Source organism: Elephas maximus, chromosome 19 (assembly GCF_024166365.1).
Source record: "Elephas maximus indicus isolate mEleMax1 chromosome 19, mEleMax1 primary haplotype, whole genome shotgun sequence".
In the NCBI taxonomy this organism is placed as follows: Eukaryota; Metazoa; Chordata; class Mammalia; order Proboscidea; family Elephantidae; genus Elephas; species Elephas maximus.
In genome coordinates, this window is record NC_064837.1 from 65948551 (window position 1) to 65968026 (window position 19476).

General features: G+C 49.7%; 1 protein-coding gene across 4 annotated transcripts in view; it reads left to right on the plus strand.

The window, feature by feature from the left end:
* The window catches only part of SAP30BP (SAP30 binding protein), a 34134-nt gene that overhangs the window by 7769 nt on the left and 6889 nt on the right, over nucleotides 1-19476 (plus strand). For 2 of the 4 annotated variants that reach the window (XM_049860011.1, XM_049860013.1), the window contains exons 4-5: nucleotides 14390-14432; nucleotides 19260-19348. In XM_049860011.1, coding sequence (XP_049715968.1) covers nucleotides 14390-14432; nucleotides 19260-19348 — 132 coding nt within the window. Of the gene's footprint in view, nucleotides 1-12785; nucleotides 14433-19259; nucleotides 19349-19476 lie in introns of those variants that run through there. The other 2 variants (XM_049860012.1, XM_049860014.1) reach the window with 2 other exon arrangements.

Genomic DNA, 19476 nt, shown 5'->3' on the forward strand with positions numbered 1-19476 from the left:
CTGGGTATACAGCCTAACCCTCATATGTTTGGATTACTCAGCAGCAGGTGGCACTGCTGTCCCAGAAAAGGTCAGAGACTGGAAGTAGGCAAGTGGTAACGCTCGCCAGCTCCTCACTTGGGGAAAGGGCTAGTCTTTACCCCAGGCGCTGGAGCCTCCGGCATAGCTCTCCTTTGTCTGTGTTTTACCTCGGTTGCCCTGGAACATTTTCCCTTGTTTATTTTTCTCTCCACTCCTACTGTTCCTGTGGAGGAAGGTATTTCCACTCACTTAGTCCCCGACACACCCTTCCTTTGAAAACAAATGCGGACTGATGACCTGGAGCAGGAATTGGAGCGGGAGCTGCCAGCTAAGCAGGAGGGTCTGCCTCCCTGGTGGGCTGGCGGCGGCCTCTCTGAGGGCTTGAAGTCGAGGCTCCCACCTAGGAAAGCAGTCCTCCTGGCCTGAGAGCAAACGTCTGTGAAAACAAAACGATGTCTCTGGGTCAAGGAGGTGACACTGAGTGGGGAAAAATTGCTCAGGCATTTAAAAAAGACCCTAGTTAAAGTAAAATAAAAAGAAAACAGTTTTAAAATTCCTAGTCCTGAATGTGGAGTTCCTGACTGAGAGCCAGCGGAGGAGACAGTGCTCTGGGCTTGGAGGCCCGGGGCCTGGGCCGAGCGCTAGTATATGACCTAAACCTCATTCCCCTTCTGGGGAGTGGGGTGATGGTACCCACCTTACGAGGCTGTTGTGACAATGGTGTGAGAGGATGCACGTGAGGGTGGTTTTCACACAAACGCAGTTCTTAGTCATGCTCAGCTTTTTCAGTAAAACAAGTCTTGAGTGTCCACCCTCTTCCTGTGGGTCAGAAGCTCCCACTCTCTCTCAGGTCACAGTGCCCCTGGTGTCTTAGATGCCTGAGGCCAAAAGAAATACCTGACAGTTGTGTTTATTAAGGAATTAGCCCCCAACAACTGAGTGTTACTGTTTTCGCAACTCAGTAAAACCGGTGACCATTGAGTCACTTCCAACTCATGGCGACCCCATGTGTGTCAGAGTAGAACTGTGCTCCAGTTTTTCGGGAGTAGATTACCAGGCCTTCTATCCGAGGTGCCTCTGGGTGGACTTGAACCTCCAACCTTTCGGTTAGCAGCTGAGCATGTTAACTGTTTGCAGCACCCAGGGACTCCCACAGTGCAGTAGCTGCTTGAAAAAAAAAATACACACTTGTGTCAGTGTCCAACACATGTCAAGTCATGCCATGTTTCCCTTGGACATTTTTAAATATCCTGTGGCACCTTTGTGAGTTTGCCGTGGTGCCTGGGGTGCCTTCATGCCGTTGTTAAGTGCCGTCAAGCTGGTTCTGGCTCCTAAGATCCTATGTACGACAGAACAAAATGCTGCCCGGTCCTGTGCCATCCTCACAATCATTGCTGTTTGAGTCCATTGTTGGAACTACTGTGTCAGTCTGTCTCGTTGATGGTCGTCTTCTTTTTCACTGACCTGTACTTTACCAAGCATGATGTCCTTCTCCGGGGACTGGTCCCTCCTGATAACACCTCCAAAGTACGTGAGACTAAGTTTCGCCATCCTTGTTTCTGAGGAACATTCTGGCTGTGCTTCTTCCATGACAGATTTGTTCGTTCTTCTGGCAGTCCATGGTATACTCAGCATTCTTCGCCAACACCTTAATTCACAGGCATCAATTCTTCTTTGGTCTCCCTTATTCATTGTCCAGCTTTTGCATGCATACGAGGCAGTTGAAAATGCCATGACTTGGATTGGGCGCACCTTAGTCCTCAGAGTGACGTCTTTGCTTTTTAACACTTTAAAGAGGTGTTTCGGAGCAGATTTGCCCAGTCCAATACATCATTTGATTTCTTGACTGCTGCTTCCGTGGGCATTGACTCTGGGTCCAAGTAAAACGAAATCTTTGACAACTTCAATATTTTCTCGTACGGGTTCTGCATGAGCACAATTAAGTGTTGTGGGATTCCCATTCTTGGAAAGGTTATCCATAATTTGTTAGGATCCATGCAGTCAACTGCCTTTGCATAGTCAATGAGACATTGGTAAACATCTTTCTGGTATTCTCTGCTTTCAGCCAAGATCCATCTGACATCAGCAACGGTATCCCTCGTTCCACATCCTCCTCTGAATCTGGCTTGAAATTCTGGCAGTTCCCTGTCAATGTACTGCTGCAACTTTTTTAATTATCTACAACAAAACTTTACTTTTATGTGATATTAATGATATTGTCCAATGATTTTCGCATTCTGTTGGATCGCCTTTCTTTGGAATGGGCATAGATAATATGGTTCTATTCCAATTGGTAGCTGTCTTCCAAATTTCTTGACATAGACAAGTGAACACTTCCAGCGTTGCGTCCATTTGTTGAAACGTCTAGTTGGTATTCCGTCAGTTCCGGGAGCCTTGTTTTCACCAGTGCCTTTGGCGCAGCTTGGACTTCTTTCAGTACCGTCACTTGATCATGTGCTACCTCCTGAAATGGCTGAATGTCGACCAGTTCTTTCCGATGCAGTAACTCTGTGTATTCCTTCCATCTCCTTTTGGTGTTTCCTGCATCATTCGATATTTTCCCCATAGAGTCCTTCTTGTTGCAACTCGAGGCTTGAATTTTTTCTTCAGTTCGTTCAGCTTGAGAAACGCTGAGCGTATTCTTCCCTTTTGGTGTTCTATCTCCAGGTCTTTGCACATTTCATTAATTAATACCTTTTTTTGTCTTCTTGAGTCATCCTTTAGCTACTCTATGTTCAAAAGCAAGTTTCAGAGTCTCTTCTGACATCCTCTTTGGTTTTTTCTTTGTTTCCTGTCTTTTTAATGACCTTTTGCTGTTTTCACGTATGTTGTCCTTGCAGAGCCAGATTAAGGCTTGTGTGGACCCTAAGCATTGATCATCTGTGGTGCCCCCTCTGCTTACTCACACATTGTAGCAGGATATGTGAGGTTCAGATATATATATGTGTATGCGTGTATGTTTTAGCTATCCGTGATGCAAGTTATTTTTAAATGTGACTAATATTTGCGATTGAACACAGAAGTGGCATATGCCATTTTAGAAAGATGAAATGTACTGGTTTATAAAATTTTTAGTAGAAGTGAAGTACTAAGATTTTTACTGTATATCACATTTTCGGCAAAAAGCCCTGCCAGTTCCCTTCCATTGAGGTGGTAGCTTTTCCTTGTGTCCTATCTGCTTGGCATTTATGGGTCTTTGCTTTGGACAACTGGTGCCCCTGTTTTGTTGATGCCCATGGTTGTCTTGCTTATTGGGTAATCCGTCCCTGTATTCTTGATGCCATTCCACAACTTGTCTGGTCTTTAGTCTTTAGCGTTCAGTGCATCAAATCTATTCTTGAGTTAGTCTCTAAATTCAGGTGGGCTATACGCAAGGTTGTACTTTGGCTCTCATGGACTTGTTTTAATTTTCTTCAGCTTCAAGCAATTAACGGTCTGTTCTGGAGTATCTGTACATACACGCCCTGAATTCTCTTAAGAAGGTCAAGTGGCTCAGTCATCATGGGTTATTCATTGACCATGCATCTAGACGAAGGATTTGTGTTGGGCGGAACTGACTCCGTAATTTCCTTATGTCTCTCTCCTCCCCCCACCCTGACCTAGCATTATTGACCTTTTTCAAGTGTCAGAATCAAAGCTCTGGAAACCAAAAACTACCCAAGCAGCCTATTTCCCAGGAATTTGCTGTTGACTACTGGTTGTAGGAAGAACTTTCAGGAGCCGGCCAGCCATTGCACGTGGGCAGTAGTACAGGTCAAAAATCTGTGTTGATCCTGTCAGTACAAGGGCTCCAGACCAGGTGCCAGCTTTTGCAGGACCTCTGCCAGGTAGCATATTCTCCTCTGTGAGTTGTGCATGTGTGAGCCTTATGTACCTCCAGGACTCAGACCAGAAAGGAAGAGGCTCATGGTTCTCATACCTAAGGGGCATAGGTTTTCTTCATCCTACAGAACATGGAAGAGGACACATTGGGAGGGGTGGGATGGGAACCGGAAGTCTCTTTATGGCCTTTGGAAATGGGTAGCTTGTGGGCCTTTGGCGAGCTGGAGAAGCATCCCATGGGCCTTTGCCTGGTATCTGGAGAAGCTTTCTGTGAGCCTTGCCTGGTAGCTGGGGAAGCCATATGTGGGCCTCGCCTGGTAGCTTGAGAAGCCATCTGTGGGCCTTGCCTGGTAGCTGGAGAAGCCGTCTGTGGGCCTTGCCTGGTAGCTGGAGAAGCCTCCCATGGGCCTTTGCCTGGTAGCTGGAAAAACCTTCTGTGAGCCTTGCTTGGTGAACTGAGAAGTCTTGCCATGGGCCTTACTGGGTACTGGAGAAGCTGTCTATGAGCCTTGCCTGGTAGCTGGAGAAGCCGTCTATGGGCCTTGCCTGGTAGCTGGAGAAGCCTCCCGTGGGCCTTGTCTGGTAGCTGGAGAAGCCTCCCGTGGGCCTTTGCCTGGTAGCTGGAGAAGCCTTCTGTGAGCCTTGCTTGGTGAGCTGAGAAGTCTTGCTGTGGGCCTTACCTGGTACTGGAGAAGCTATCTGTGGGCCTTGCCTGGTAGCTGGGGAAGACGTCTGTGGGCCTTGCCCTGGTAGCTGGAGAAGACGTCTGTGGGCCTTGCCTGGTAGCTGGGGAAGCCTGGCTGTGGGAAGTTCTGCTGAGAAGTTACTTTTCTGCATGGGACAGGCTAGGTTCTCTCTCAGAGCTTAATCATAGACTTTCCGTGCAGGTGTTTGACTGGAAAGGGTGACATAGCCGTGTGGCTGTCCTCTTAGGCTTTGTTTTGTTTTTAGATTGTGCATATTTTTATTATTGTCAAATTATTATTATTATAGCAAGATAGAATATTTTGTAAAAGAAGTCAGCTTCCAGTAGTCCTGCGACCCTAACAGCACAACCATTTTCAGTCTCCCATCTTTCTTGATTGTTTACCTATAATAATAGCTGCTTACAGTAAAACCTGTGAAAGCTGGATCCTTTGTAAGGTAGAAAAATGGTCGGAGAAGGAAAACCCAAACATTTCCCTCTAAAACGAGCTATAAAAAAGTGGTAAGACTGCACCATGTTGAAGGCGGAAAACTTGGAAGACCTGGAAAAACGAGTCAGCTCTCACAGGTTTCACTGTATTTTGCATCCAGTTTTGTTTCCGTCTGTATTATAAATGTCTTCAGTGTTGCTACGTAGTCTATATAGTTAAGGCAACAAGGCACAGAGAAAAATTCAACACTTGAAAACGATATGGTATGTGAATTATATCTCAGCAAAACCGTTACTAAGAAAATAAATGCTTATAAAATTAAAGTTTTTCCAAATGAAGGAATGATCCAAAAAACTGGTGAGGCCCGCCAACCTATGTTCCCAGTAGTAATACCAGTCATTAGCAACACATTGTTTCACATCAGTTCTCTCGTTCCTACTTGCGTTTTATTTACTTACCTAGAATAAAATCCATTTGGTACATTATAGTACCAAAATTTGACTATATTTTTGTAATTGGTAATGGAATAAATGCTGTGTATATGGTTTGTCCCCAGTTGAATTCTCTCTAGACAGGAAATGTGCTGTGCTCTTTACTTCGGTCAGAAGAAATAACTCATCTTTTAAAATCCAAGCCCTCATTGGAAGTCCACATGTTGTACACCCAGGAAGGGAAAAGGGCTCTTAGGGCTTAAGATTTGGTAGCATTTCTTCTGTGAACCCAGGAAGTCGCTAGGCCAAGGACCGGGGTGGCGGCACCACCATTTGTGTGATTAAGTCTTCAGGACCAGCTCCTCCATTTAAGACAACTCAGATATTACTCACTAGGGAGCCATGAGCTCTTGAGCTGCTCCCCCAGTACTAGTTAAAGAGCAATGAATCTGGCTGTCTTCACTCTAAGTTGAGGATTTCTCACCTGCTTTGCTCTCTGACCTGCAGGAGTCATTCCTGGAGAGGTATTTAGGTTCCCGGATAGTTTGCCACGGGCTTCATGCAGACTGTTACTGTTTGCAGCCTCCTAGTCTAGAGGGCAGAAGTGAGAAGTTGGGAGGTGGGATAACTGGGCTTTGCAGTTTGACTTGAGCTTGAATTCCAGCATGGCCGTTAGCTGGGCAAGCTGCTTGCTTGTACTTAGCCTCAGGTTACTCATCTGCAAAATGGAATAACATTTGCCTCATGTAGTTATGGTGAGTCTCGCATAACGTATGTCTGTACTCAAAGGGAAGCTTTTGGAGTGAATTCTGTGTTGAGAGTGTGCTCTGTGAGTGGGGGGATACGTATATGCTTTGTCCCTCCATCTGTCCCACCTGCCCCATATGTTCTGCCTCCGTACCCCATGAACTTAGATTTGAGTGCTGATTGGAAAAAAAAAAAAAAAATCACAGCATGACTCATCTAGAAGCAAGGAAAAGGAAATGACACTTGACCGTTGCTGGTTTGTGAGCCATTCACTCTTAACTAGTGGAATTTAGGGCTGTAAATGGTAATGTAGCTGTTGAACTGTTGAGAATGTCCAGCCCTGCCTAGCATTTGGCATTTTCCTGCTCAACACAATAGCCCGCCTTCTTTAGGAGTTGGCCTCAGCAAGGCTAGAATTGCCCTTGCGGACGTGGGAGACAGGGACTTTCTGGGAGCTCCTAGAGTGGCTGTGCTGGGGAGAGCCTACCCCAAGCTGCATCAAGGGTGGTGACCAGAACTGAGTAGCAGACCGAGGGCAGGCTGGGGGAGTTCCTCTTCTGTTGTTTGGGTTAAAAGAAAGCCAGGACAGACCCATTGTTATACCACCTTCTGACGGGGAACTCACTACCTATTACGCCATTGGGTTTTCTGTCTGTTCCCAGCAGCCACTTCAGTGGTAGAAATCTTGGTAAATGCCGGAAGTCGTGATCTCATGCAAAGGGGAAGAGCAGCCATTATTCTTCCTCCGACCCCTCCTCGCTCCACCACACTGCCAGGGGACTTTCTTGACTGCACTTGCTCCCAGTAAACTTGAAACTGAAATTCCCAGAAGCCCCACCTGCTATGCGATGGCTCTGCAGCCGCAAAGGAGCCACTGTGTGCCCCATCCACCCTCCTTTCAAAAGTGCAAGCCCCAACATCCTGCCTTCCCTTCGGGGCCACATGCCACAGATTGCTCACCAAGGTGTGGCTAGGTGCCTCCTCCTGTGGTTGGGATACATCTTTTTGAAATTACACAAAACAAAAAGCTGCCTGTCCTGAGGGACTTGGCGCGTCCCACCTTTCTTCTTTCTGTACTTTTGTCCACTGTAAAATGGGGGCATGGGGGCATTGGCCCTCTTCATCTAACTTCACAGGGGGGAGGAGAATTATTATCAGCATCAGCAGCCCGAGGCTGATCGCTGTGAGGTGGAGGTCAGACATATGTTCACTCTCCGACCGCTTTACCAATTCTGACACCAGTCGTTCCTTGGGCAAGTGTTACAAAGCTTTTTAGCTCCACCAACAAGATCCCAGGGGCACCTCACTCCTTCAGGAAACCCCCTGCCCAAAGACGCATAGCTCTCTCACTCCCTAGGTTGACTCCCCCATTGTAGCCACTTCACTCCATGGGCTGGGAAGCCCACCATGCCATCGCATGCTGATCTCCTGGTTTTACTGCTGTTTCTCTGCTGCTGCTTCTCACTGTCTTGCGCCATTTCCGGTGTTGCAGTTCTCTCTCTGTTTGTCTCCTGAGACTGGGAAGCTCTCAGCGCAAGGATGCTGTGTCCAAAGGACACACTCTGCTCCCATTTTATCTTGATGTTTGTGAGGGCCCCCCCCCCCATCTGCTTCTGGGATGGCTCACTTTAAGCTTAGCAGGATGGCAAAACTGACCAATCCCCTTGTTAGGGTTCCATACACCTTATTTGCATGGCCTCACTCCCACAAGGATGTCATGTGCCTTATTTGCATGATTAGCAAGCTGTCCAATCCCCTTGGTGGGCCAAGGCACCTTATTTGCATAGTCCTGCCCATTCATTTAATGGGAGTTAATAAGACCACGGCAAGAAAGGCCATATAAAAACGATCCATTGCACCACCATCCGTATTCCTGGAAATGCTGCTGGGTGATTTCTGGGTTCCATAGGACTTTGCTCATTTATGTTTCTGACTTTGAAGTCAGGTATATTTTTTCTGAGCAGTGCCTTAACCTTGCTGTCCTGACTTCTGGCCCAGTGGGTACATAACTCTCCTTCCTGGCAGCGTGTAGATCACTGCACGGCCCTGGCTTCCTGACATCTCCATGCACCGGGGAGTAATGCTTTTGTAATTTGGTGGCCGTGTATCCAGGGCCCCGTGAAAGCAGAATGTGTGTCTCAAAGACTTTGTTTTGCTATCTCCAGCCTCATAAAGCTGTCTCCTTTGTCCTTGTCTGGCTCCAAGCTTTCTCCTAAAACGTCAACTTGAAGTGTAGAGACGCTGTTCCCATGAGAAGCCTTTCAGAGAAGAACGCAGCCTGGGCCACTACCTAGGGATTGATTCCCTCCTTGGGGTGAGGCAGCCTCTCCCCAGACGCAGCCCACCCCGGACGCCCTGGGGAGGGAAAGAGGAAGAGATGCCCTCGGTGACCGTCTTTCTCTACAGCTTTCAAAAAACTCAATCTTTTCACGTGCCTTTAATTAAATCTAAGCTTGCACTTGGAAGAGTTGGGTAACAGAAGTTTCCCTTTTGAAAATGGTTCCGGGCCAGAGTGTTGCGTTGGCATAGAAGGCGGGTTGGTCTGAACAAGTTCTATATGGCAGGGAACATGAACAGCCACACAGGATGATGGTGGCTTTGTTTCAGCTGGATTTTTCAGGTAGAGAAAGGGACTGTTTCCCATCTCCCTCCCTGCCTTTTTTTCTGTCTACAAGACTAATTCTAGAGCTGGCTTAATTTGTCTTGGCAAGACTCCTGGTTAACCCTTTCCTGTAAAAACCTTCTCTGGCTGGGGAACTGAGCCTTCTTCTCAGCAGGCTGTCCGGGAACGAAGGCATTTCCATTGCATCCGAAGTGCCCCGCCAGCTTCCGCCCATTTTTCAGGTAAAATGAGTGTTTCCATCCTGGGCAGGCAGGGTGCCCATGGCAGTGGCCCAGTCCGGACCAGCAGGATGTAACTGAAGGAAACATACTGGTGATGGGCTTTCTCCAGGGCTCTCCTGTGCGTGTGTCTCAGGTGAGGTCCAGGCCAGGCTAGGAGGGAGCCCTGGTCCCCAGAGTGTGGTTTCTTTGACCAGTTCAGCATTTGAACAGCTCTTCCACTTTCCTCTTTTCCACTCTCACTTGGCTTCTGTTGGGAGTCTCTGGGTTTTGCTTTGTGTTTACTTGGTTTTGTTTTTTTGTTTTCCTTTTTTTATAGTGGTAAGTATATCTAAAGTAGAGGAGCCCTGGTGGCGCAGTGGTTAAGTGCTCAGCTGCTAACCAAGAGGTCGGTGGTTTGAATCCACCTGCCACTTCTCAGGAGAAAGATACCGCAGCCTGCTTCCATAAAGATTTACAGCCTTGGAAACCCTATGGGGCAGTTCTACTCAGCCCTGTAGGGTTGCTGTGAGTCAGAAGCAACTCGCCAGCAGTGGGCTTTATATCTGAAACATTTGCCACTTCAACATTTTTAACACATACAGTTCAGTTCAGTTACATTCACCATGTTGTGTAGCCATCACCACTATCCGTTTCCAGATTGTTCCATCATCCTTAACAGAAGCAATGACTCCCTTTTTAATTGGACTCGAACTAGGAGCTGATCTTTTTTTCCCCAGGAGTGTTTTTCCTTCTCTGGGGAAGGAGATGCTCTGTTTTCGTCTTGCTGATGAGTGGGGAACCCCCTTGGCCTGTGCTGGGGGGAGGAGCCAGGTGGTGTTACGTTGCGGGGAGGGGAGGGCCACTGTTTCATGTCCCCGGGCTGTGGGCTCCAGGCCTCCGCTGATGCAGACAACTGTCTGGTAAATAGAGAGCCCTTGATCTCCAGGCTGAGTTCATCACTCTGACAAACTGAGAATACCCACCCGGAGGCCAGAGGGTGGATTTAACAAGTCAGGGCAGGTATCCCGGGCATTCCAAAACACTGCTTTGGGGGAAGAAAAGTGGAACAGTGGTTTCTTTTTTTTTTCCTTGCGTCTTCCTAACCCCCCTCTTTTCTGCCTCATTAATGGCATAGTGAGACTCTCTCCTCGCAGCAGGTTTTGTAAAACCGGTTCTGGAGCGACTGGCTATCTGATAATATGAATCTTTCTTCCATTTCCTTAGCTCTGTCATTTTAAATATTTCATCAAATGTTTGTATCTCACACCGTGACTGCCTTCTAAGATAACAATCATGGGTGCCTCGCCCATTTCACACTGAATTCCTGGTACCTGAGGCATGATGGGTGGGAGGGTGTCTGTGGGTCTGTTTTGGGGATGATCTTTTCCCCTATTCTCCCCTTCCCTGCGACGGCACTGGGTTTCGTTTTACCCTTCCCTGCCAGGCCGAATGGTCCAGGGGGTCATGATGGAATAATACCGTCAGGGTATGAATAAAGGGTTTCATTGAGTGGAACTTGACTTGCCTCAGTGGACACTTGAGGATCAATAGTTCTGAAAAACATCATTGGGGTACTAGTCATAGCCCTCACTGGTCATGACCAGATACCCCATCTGCCTTTTGCTAAGCTCTCCTCCTCATTGCTTGAAAGCCCTGGCTCCACCTCCATCTGAGGAGCAGGTGATTCCATGGCTCCTGGCCCTGCTCAGGACAGGGTGTGGTGGCAAGCTACTTTGGCTGAGTGAGCACTTTAAAATCCAAAAGCATTTGAGTTGTTGTCTTCCTGAGTGAGAAGTTTCTTCCAGGGCAGCTATCTATCCAGACCCCTGCTCAGTGCAGCAACACGGGTGCCCAGGGTGCAGCAGGCTCACAGCCCAGCTCATTCAACTCGGAAGTCAGGAGGAGGAAATTCTAAGACATGACAAGGCGTGACCACCAGGAGGCACAGATTTCTATTGTTTGATTCTCCAGAACCTTCGAAGTCCCACAGGAGCCTGTGACATAAATGGGAGATTCCAGAGTCTTCCAGGGGACCTTTGTGCAGTGGTTCTGGTACTTCTGAGGCTTCTCGACTGTTGGCTGCCAGTCGGTGAAGGCTCATTTATAAGGCTGGTGTATAAGATTCTCTCAAAGTGTGAGAATCTTATAGGAGTTGAGTCTTTGTTCCATTGGTTGACACTTGGCTCAGAGGCACTGAAGGTCAGGGGCCTCAGAGCTGGACTCCATGTGGGACGTTGGGTGGACTTGTATCTGTGGTACTAGGTCCAGGGTCCGTAGCTCCATAGTGCTCAGGGTGTACTCTGGGCATACCCCACCTTTTTTTTTTTGGACTAGGAGTAGGCAAGCAAAGACTAAACTAGGTAGCACACTGAAACCAGCTACTCCATTTATTTCTTTTTTTAAGAGTAGAGAGATTAATTTTGGAATGAGGAGCCGAACCAGAAATAGGAAGAGACTAAACGAAGGGAAAAAGATACTTTGGACTCGACAGCTACTGGTTTGGGGTTTTTGGTCTGTGATTTTGCCCAGTCATCTCTTCCAGAGATGTGACTGGACAGCCTCAGCTCAGCCAGGCAGGGGCCTTGTGGAACATAGGAATCCACCCCACCCCCATCCTTACACGCCCCCTCCTCACAAGGAACCGCTGAAGTAAACAAATGCTGTCCCCTTTGAAGAGAAGTTGCATGTTTGGTGACTAAATCCCTGTGCTTTCTGGGTAGACACATTAGAATTCCAGTGTGGACAACTTGCCCCTTCGTCCTTGGCTCAGCTGTGGTCCAGGACAAGGGCTGGCACAGTGCAGCGCTTGGGGAATGGCAGGGCGCGGGGGCCTTTAGGTAGAGTTAACAGTAGGATGTACCCAGAAAGCTGTCCCCTAGAGGGAACATTTGAGGAAATGTTCAAAATCAAACCTCTTGATGAGTCGATTCCAACTCATCGTCACCCTATAGGAGAGAGTAGAACTGCCCTACAGGGTTTCTAAGGAGCGGCTGGTGAATTCAAACTGCCAGTGTTTTGGTTAGCAGCCGAGCTCTTAACCACTGTTACAGTCCCACATTTTGTGACTGACATGCTCTTTAACATTGATTTCCTCAGTCACTGCCACAAAGGGATTGCTGTTGGTCCACAGAGACTTGCCAGCTCTAGAAAGCGGCTGATTTATGATCCACCCTGAATTGGGCATGGCAGTCCTCCAGGCTGCCCCACCCTCTGACCAGCCTGGCCCCAGCTCCTTTGCCCACCTCATTGGCAGTGGTGGGGAGTGGTGGCTGGAAGCAACAGTAGCTGAGCAGCCTGGCATGGGCTTTATTCCACTCAGCTGAATGAATAGCCGCAGTGTGAGAAGAATGAAGGGTGTTTGGCCTGTCCTAAATCAGGGGGAACTTTTTGTGTGTGTGTGTGCTTAAGTGAAAGTTTACAAACCAAGTCAGTCGCTCATACAAAAACTTATATCCACCTTGCTGTATACTCCTAGTTGCTCTCCCTCTAATGAGACCGCACCCTCCTTCCCTTCACACTCTATTTTTGTGTCCAGTGGACCACCTTCTGCCTCCCTCTGCCCTCTCATCTCTTCTCCAGACAGGAGCTGCCCACATAGTCGCATGTGTCTACTTGATCCAAGGAGCTTACTCTTCACCAGTATCATTTCTTATCCCATAGTCCAGTCCAATCCCTGGCTGAAGAGTTGGCTTTGGGAATGGTTCCTGTCCTGGGCCAAGATGACCACCGGGGTCCTTCTGGTCTCAGTCAGACCATTAAATCTGGTCTTTTTACAAGAATTTGGTGTCTGTATCCCACTGCTCTCCTGCTCCCTAAGGAGTTTTCTGTTGTGTTCCTTGTCAGGGCAGTCATCAGTTGTAGCTGGGCACCATCTAGTTCTTCTGGTCTCAGGCTGATGTAGTCTCTGGTTTATGTGGCCTTTTCTGTCTCTTAGGCTTATATTTCTCTTGTGTCTTTGGTGTCGTTCATTCTCCTTTGCCCCAGGTGGGTTGAGACCAATTGATGCATCGTAGATGGCCACTTGCTAGCGTCTTAAGACCCCAGACACCACTCTCCAAAGTGGGATGCAGAACATTTTCGTAATAGCTTTGATTATGCCATTTGACTTAAGATGTCCCCTGAAACCATGGTGCCCAAACCCGCGAGGGAGAACGTTTTGAGGAAGGGGGCTAGGCACTATATTCTAGTCTCTGTGTGGAGCCATGGCTGTGGAGGGGATTAGGTAGCCTTACTTGCACCTTCCTTTTTGTGACGTACTTGGTGTGACATTTCTTCATGTAAGGGGTCCATGGAGCTCTGTGCTGTTGTCATTTGAAGGTCTTGTTGCAGCATAGGTACCCAACTTCGCCAGTCCTTTCTCCTCCCTCACTACCATCCGCTTTCTGCGAAGTCACCGTTTGCATTTTGTTCGTTAGCCTGTGGGCACTCGAGAGCCCACTCTAGTTGTGAGGGATGGGGCATCCGGGGCCCAGAAGTGGGGGAAGCGCATGTGTTCTCCCCATTTGACATTTGGGAAAGTGGAGGCAAGGGAAGGACACCGTCCCTGGCCTTCCAGGAGTTTGGAATGTGGGACTTGGACTGCAGCCTGCTCCTTGTTGACTTGGTCTGGGTGAAGAGTTTACTCTGCAGCAGTAACAGAGCATGTCTCAGAAGCGTCGATAAGAGCCTGTGCTATGAGGCTCCTGCTTGTGGCTGAGCTAAAGGACGTGGGGAGGTGGGGGCGTGGGCAGCCAGGCGCATGAAGGAACGGGGCAGAATATAAAGCCCGATGCGATGCAAGCTGAGAGGTGAGAGCCAGAGGGACAGGCTGCCCGGCTGTCATGCTTTCCCAGGCCTCGTTGGCCACTCATTCAAGGCCTGCTCCAGGCTTCCACGTGCTGCTCTTTATCCTCACAAGAACTTCTCTCCTTTTTCCTTAAACCAAAGGGGGAAAAAAAAACCTTGGGAGCAGCTGATCTTTTGTATCATGGTCATGGGATTCTGACATTATAAAGTGGTCGCCTCGTGCTTCCTTGGGACCTGTGGCCAGGGCAGTGATACTCCTGGTAGCTGGGCCTTGGCCACGCACTGTCCCGGCATGCTCCTAGGGGCCAGGGAAAGACAGGGCAGGGTGCAGGGGCTCGAGGGGCTTGCTGGCCTTGGCCCTCCTTGGCGAGTGGGTATCAGCCACTGCTGGAGGCCATGGAGCAGCGAGTTGGAAGTGAATCTGGAGCCTCCAGCTGCTCTGATATGGGAGAAGGGGGCAGAGCCCCCGGCCCCAAGGCCCCAGGACATTGGCACGTCACTGCTCCTGCAGTGCTTTTACCTATCTTTCTCCTCCTTGGACCGCACTGACGGTCCCAGTGAAGGGAGTAACCGTGGTTCGGGAGCCCAGGCTCACCTCCTTGTGTTTCTGTTTCTCTTTTGCAGGATAACGCAGAGGTAGAAAAGCGAGATCCCCAGGAATTAGTTGGTAAGTCCCCTGGGGAAGCCTCAGTGCCTGTGCCCCCCGGGCTTCTTTCTGCTTTTATCAAAGCAGCTGCTCTGTTGAGCAGCCGTCTCTAAGCACTCCCTCTGGGGCCCTTGGCATCCCCTAAGATGTCTGGGTAAGACACCAGGGAACAATTCTTCCTTTAACATAAGATTCATGGTGCATTTCACTGGGCTCTGGTCAGTTGCCAGTGTTGTCAAAAGAGAATCCAGGGCCCACTTCAGCTGAGAGCTGACTCTTGTGCCCTGGGCCCAGTCCTCTGTTCTGGCACCCCTCTTTCCCCTCTGCTGGCATATTTGTGTTGTCCGGGGAGTGACCACGTGGCCTCTGCTGGCACTGCATTCTGTCCTCAGGCAGGAACATGCCTCACAACCCTGGAGACTGGGACCCTTTGTGACGTGGAAGGAGCAGGGAGGTTGTGTTTCTGGAAAACAGCCATAGGCCATCCAAGCCCTGTGTTGACCCCAGCCTCTTGATCCTCTTAGAAAGCCCCTCAGGTTCTTGACTTTGGCCATGGCCTGACCCAGAAGAAGTTTCTGGCAGTCTGAATCCAAACCTTAAGGAGGAATGAACCCTCCTCTCTCTGGTGGCCATTACCATCTCTCCTGGCCTGTCCCTTGAATCTTCACAAAACAAGACTCCTGCTCGCTCGGCTCTGCTTTGGATGGCAGCCCACAGAGCCATTCCTGTGCTTCCTTTTCAGAGCCGTGACTCACACACACCAGCCCCAGGGACTCAAAGTCCAGGACTTAGCCTGGGAGTGCAGCTTCCTGTCTCTTGCTAACCTATCCTTTCTCTGAATAGGCTCCTTTTGCTGGGGTGGAAGAAGGGAGCCCGTTCTGTTTTTCCCTAACTCAAGGAGCTGGAAACTGTTCGTTAGATTTGCTTGTTGAGGAGGGACTGGTAGGAACTGACACTGTAGGCAGCCGAAAACCCTGGCAGGATTCTACCTTCATCCCTGGGTTTCCTGGTGAATGCGGTGTGTGTCTTCCAAATCCTACAAAAATCAGCATTTCCTGGAGACCTAGTTTTTGCTCTCTAGAAAATGGTGCTTTAGGGGTATGGCAGTTGGCTTTGTGGGTGGAGGATGCAGAGCCGGTGCCTGCCAGGGACCAGCGGCTTCTCCCGGGGCCTGAGCCACAGTCCAGGGGACTGGGGCCAACCTCCCCTGCTGTTTACTACCGAGAACCTATGTAAAGGGGGCCAGAGAGCAGCCTGCCTGCATGCCAGGATTGCCAGGACACAGTAATAGTAGTGCCCAGGCAGGTGAGTGGGCAGCCAGGGGAATGTGTGTGGGCACCAGCTGCCCTGCCGCCAGCTTCTCCCACAGCACTGGCACTTTTCTCCTCTTGCCCCTTTTCTTTACTAGCTTCATTGAGGTATAATTTACATACAGTGGGGTTACCCCGAGCTCTACAGGTACTGAGTGACATTAGCCCCCACCACCATTATGGTAGAGAGCACCTCCATTGTCCTAAAATGTCCCCTCGCCGCGAACCATCTCCTCCCCCAGCCTCAGGCAGGTACTGATCTTCTTTCTTCACTGCGGTTTTCTCTTTTTTATAATTTCATAGAAATCAGGCTCCCTCACCCAGGCCTCGTTGGCCAAGGATCTTTAGCAGCATCCTTGGTCTCTATCCTCTAGGTGCCAGTAGCACCCCCGTCCCCAGCTGTGACAATGAAAAATGTCTCCAGACGTTGCCCAGTGTCCCTGGGGAGCCAAATCCCCCCTGGTTGAGAACCACTGACACAAATGAAATCATACAGTCTTTTGTGTCGCTGCTTCGCTTGACATAATGCTTTTGAGATTCACTCATGTCATTGAGCATCTCCATGGTTTCTTTCTTTGTACTGCTAAGTAATGCCCTGTGGTAGGAATGCACCACGGTTCGTTTATCCCTTCACCCACCAAAGACACAGATGCATCTTGAAGCCCAGTAGTCTTGAATACTCGTCCTGTTTCTCGTTGAGGAGGTGAGGGGTTTAGCTGACAGAGTGGCTTCCACTCATGATGCCATCCCTGGGTGTTGGTCCCTCAGCCTGAACTCAGCTCCTTTTGTGACTCTTTCTGGATGTCAGGCCTCACAGGCTGCCCAGCTTGGATTGAAAAGCATTTCGTACGTGTGGACAGCCCCAGCTTTAGTGAGCAAACGAGAGCACGGAGAAGCCAGCCCACGAGCTGTCAGCATCGCAGCTGCTTGGCAGAGCAGAGTGGTACCCCGTCCCCCCTCTCCTGGTGCCGCGCCAGCACCCCACCGGGGTCCTATAAGGTTACACTTTCGGCATGCTGATCCAGTGGCTTCTGCATGTTGCTGGTGAGCGAGGGACACTGCTGCCTCTTGCCCTACAGCCACCTCCAGCCCTCCAGGCACCCCTGGCATCTCCAGTCTTGCTCATTCCTAGCCATTACCTAAGCCCACTTGACCGGCGGCTCCTGCTCAGATTCCTACCTGGCAGCTGTGGATGCCGTGACTGTTTTCTGGCTTGGGCGTGCACAGGGTGAATCATGCCGGCAACAAGCCTCTCAGATTCTAAGTGCACTGCCCTTCTAGAACACCCCTAGCAGACCCAGGCAGCAGCCCAACACCGCCACTGCCTCTAAGGGTCTGGGGACGCATTTCCCGGGAGAATGCTTGAGGCTTCGTGGTGGCTCAAATAACAGCATTTGTGGGTCTTACATCTTCTCCGTGAGACATATTCTGGGACTTAGGAAAGGAATCACTGGAAGATTGCCCCTGACTTATCCTGTGCAGTAAACTTTCCTCTGCTTTTACGGAATGTGTCTTTATTTTTGCCAGTAACTTCCTGGCAATTCTCTTGTTTCCAGACTGGGAGCTCGGGGGCATTCCCCATCCTGTCACACTGGACCATATGAGCCCCAGAGTGTGGTTGGGTTGCAGTGGCAGCATGGCCACACCATGTTTATCCCAAAGGCCTTCCTGGCAAATCCCGAAGGACACTCTTTGTCTCTCACACAGAGGCACGCTCTCAGCCCAGCGCTTCACCCCGCTTGTGTGTGTGCCCAGGGCTGTCTTTGCTGATACCCACAAAATCAGAGGGCCACCCCACCCCAGCTAACTCCACTTCACAGGCCTCTGCAGCCCACCTGAGCCTTGGGCTGAGAGCTCCTGACTATCCCAGGGCTGAGAGAAAGGAGGAATTCAAGACTAGAGTTGAACTCCAGTCAGGCCTGGGTGTCACCTTTGCTCCCTGAGTCAGGAGGCAGAAGGAAGGTGCTGGGCAAGAGAAGCACATAGCCCCCATGGAAGCTGTCCTTGGTCTGCACTGGTGGGTCAGGTCCAGGCGGGACCTTTGGTCTCCATGTTGCCCAGTCTCTGTTCTCTTGCCCTCACCCGAAATGGCTGTTCAGTGCTGTGCTCTTGGGGCACATCCAGCAAGGGTCCATGATAACAGGGATAATCGCACATGTACAGTGTAATGAGACTGCCCTGGGTTCGAGCTCTCTGCCAGTCTTGACATACCTCCAGTGTGCTCAGGCCTGGATGGCAGCACATGGAATGGCAAAGTCTGCTGGGGCCTTACCCCAGCCCTGCCCAGCACGGTGTGCTTTACAGTAACACTGAAACCAGAGGCAGAGATCAAAGTTCCTTATCTGCTGAGAAAATATTAACCCAGCTTTTGGAGAGGAGATGGGGCCAGCCATGCTAGGCCAGCCCTGGGCAGCCTCTCAGCCCCAGAGGGCTATTCTGAGAAATGGATAGGCCCGGGGCCTGGCACACAGTAGGTGCCTAGTCCTTGCTGAATGTTAACTGGTGGTGGTTTGCTCATTCTTTCCCTTCATCCTTTCCCACCCAACTCTGCCTGCTTTTTGCACATTGTATGGTTCTTTTCATGAGAGAATGCTCTAAAGAGCACAGACAGAATCTTACAACAAACAGCACATTGTCTCAGCGCTCCAGAGCACAACTCTGCAGCTGCCAGGGTGGCCAGAGGCTAAGGGAAGGGAGTGGAGAGAGAGCCTTGGGTGGGTAGTGGCAAATCTCTGTGGGAATTGTCCATTGGAGGTTGGGGTTTTTCACGTTAGAAATAGGCCTTTTGTTCCCAAGAATGAGGTGGACCAACAGAGAGTTGATTGGTGTTTTATTTTGTTCTGAAGTCCCTAAGTTAATTCTTAACTTAGGCAATTTTTTAAATGTCGTTTATGCTCAAGGCGCAGTTCTGGATGCTTTGGGACCCAGAGCCTCAGGAGCCCTAGATTCTTTCTCTTAGAGCCTGGGCAGGTCAGCCTGGGATAAGAAGGATGGCTCCAAGCAACTCTGAGTTTCACAAGTCTTGGAGGGGTTTTAGGGATATGCCTAGTGGTGGGCTGGAGCGGGCGGGACCCGCTTACATTGTACACACCCGTTCCCCGCTCTAGGGTCAGTGACTTCATGTTGGTAACTTGAAATTGACCACTGAAGGAGAAATTACACCATGGGAATTGGCAAATGCTACAGATCCCGGCTCCCCCTCTCTCCTAAGCTGGTTGCTAAGTGTTTACCAGCACACGACTGACATACCTTTCTTTGAAAGTTAACTGCTGAGGCTTGGGAGTATGTATTCTTTGCACCTGTGACTTATGCCCAAACTACTACTTCCCCTCACTGCACTGGCTGGCTCCTTCTGGTCATTTGGTCTGATTTAGATGACCCCCTCTCAGAAAAGCCACAGCTGAACAGCCCATCTTAACTCTTTTCATAGCATTTACTCCTCCCCAAGAACATTTTACGTGCTTCCTTTTTTATTGTCCATGTCTTTCCCCATTCCAGCCCCTCACCTGCTGAATTTTTGTCTCTGTTCTTTCAACAGCCTCATTTTCTGAAAGAGTCCGGAACATGTCACCTGATGAAATCAAGATCCCGCCAGAACCCCCTGGCAGATGTTCAAATCACTTACAAGTAAGCACAAGCCTGGGCTGCCGAGGCCACTGTGGATTAGGTGGCCCATTGGAGTATTTGGTTTGGTCGTATATCCAAAGGCCTGGCTGGGAAAGGGACCGAGGCTTCTGCAGGGGAAGCAGCCCAGA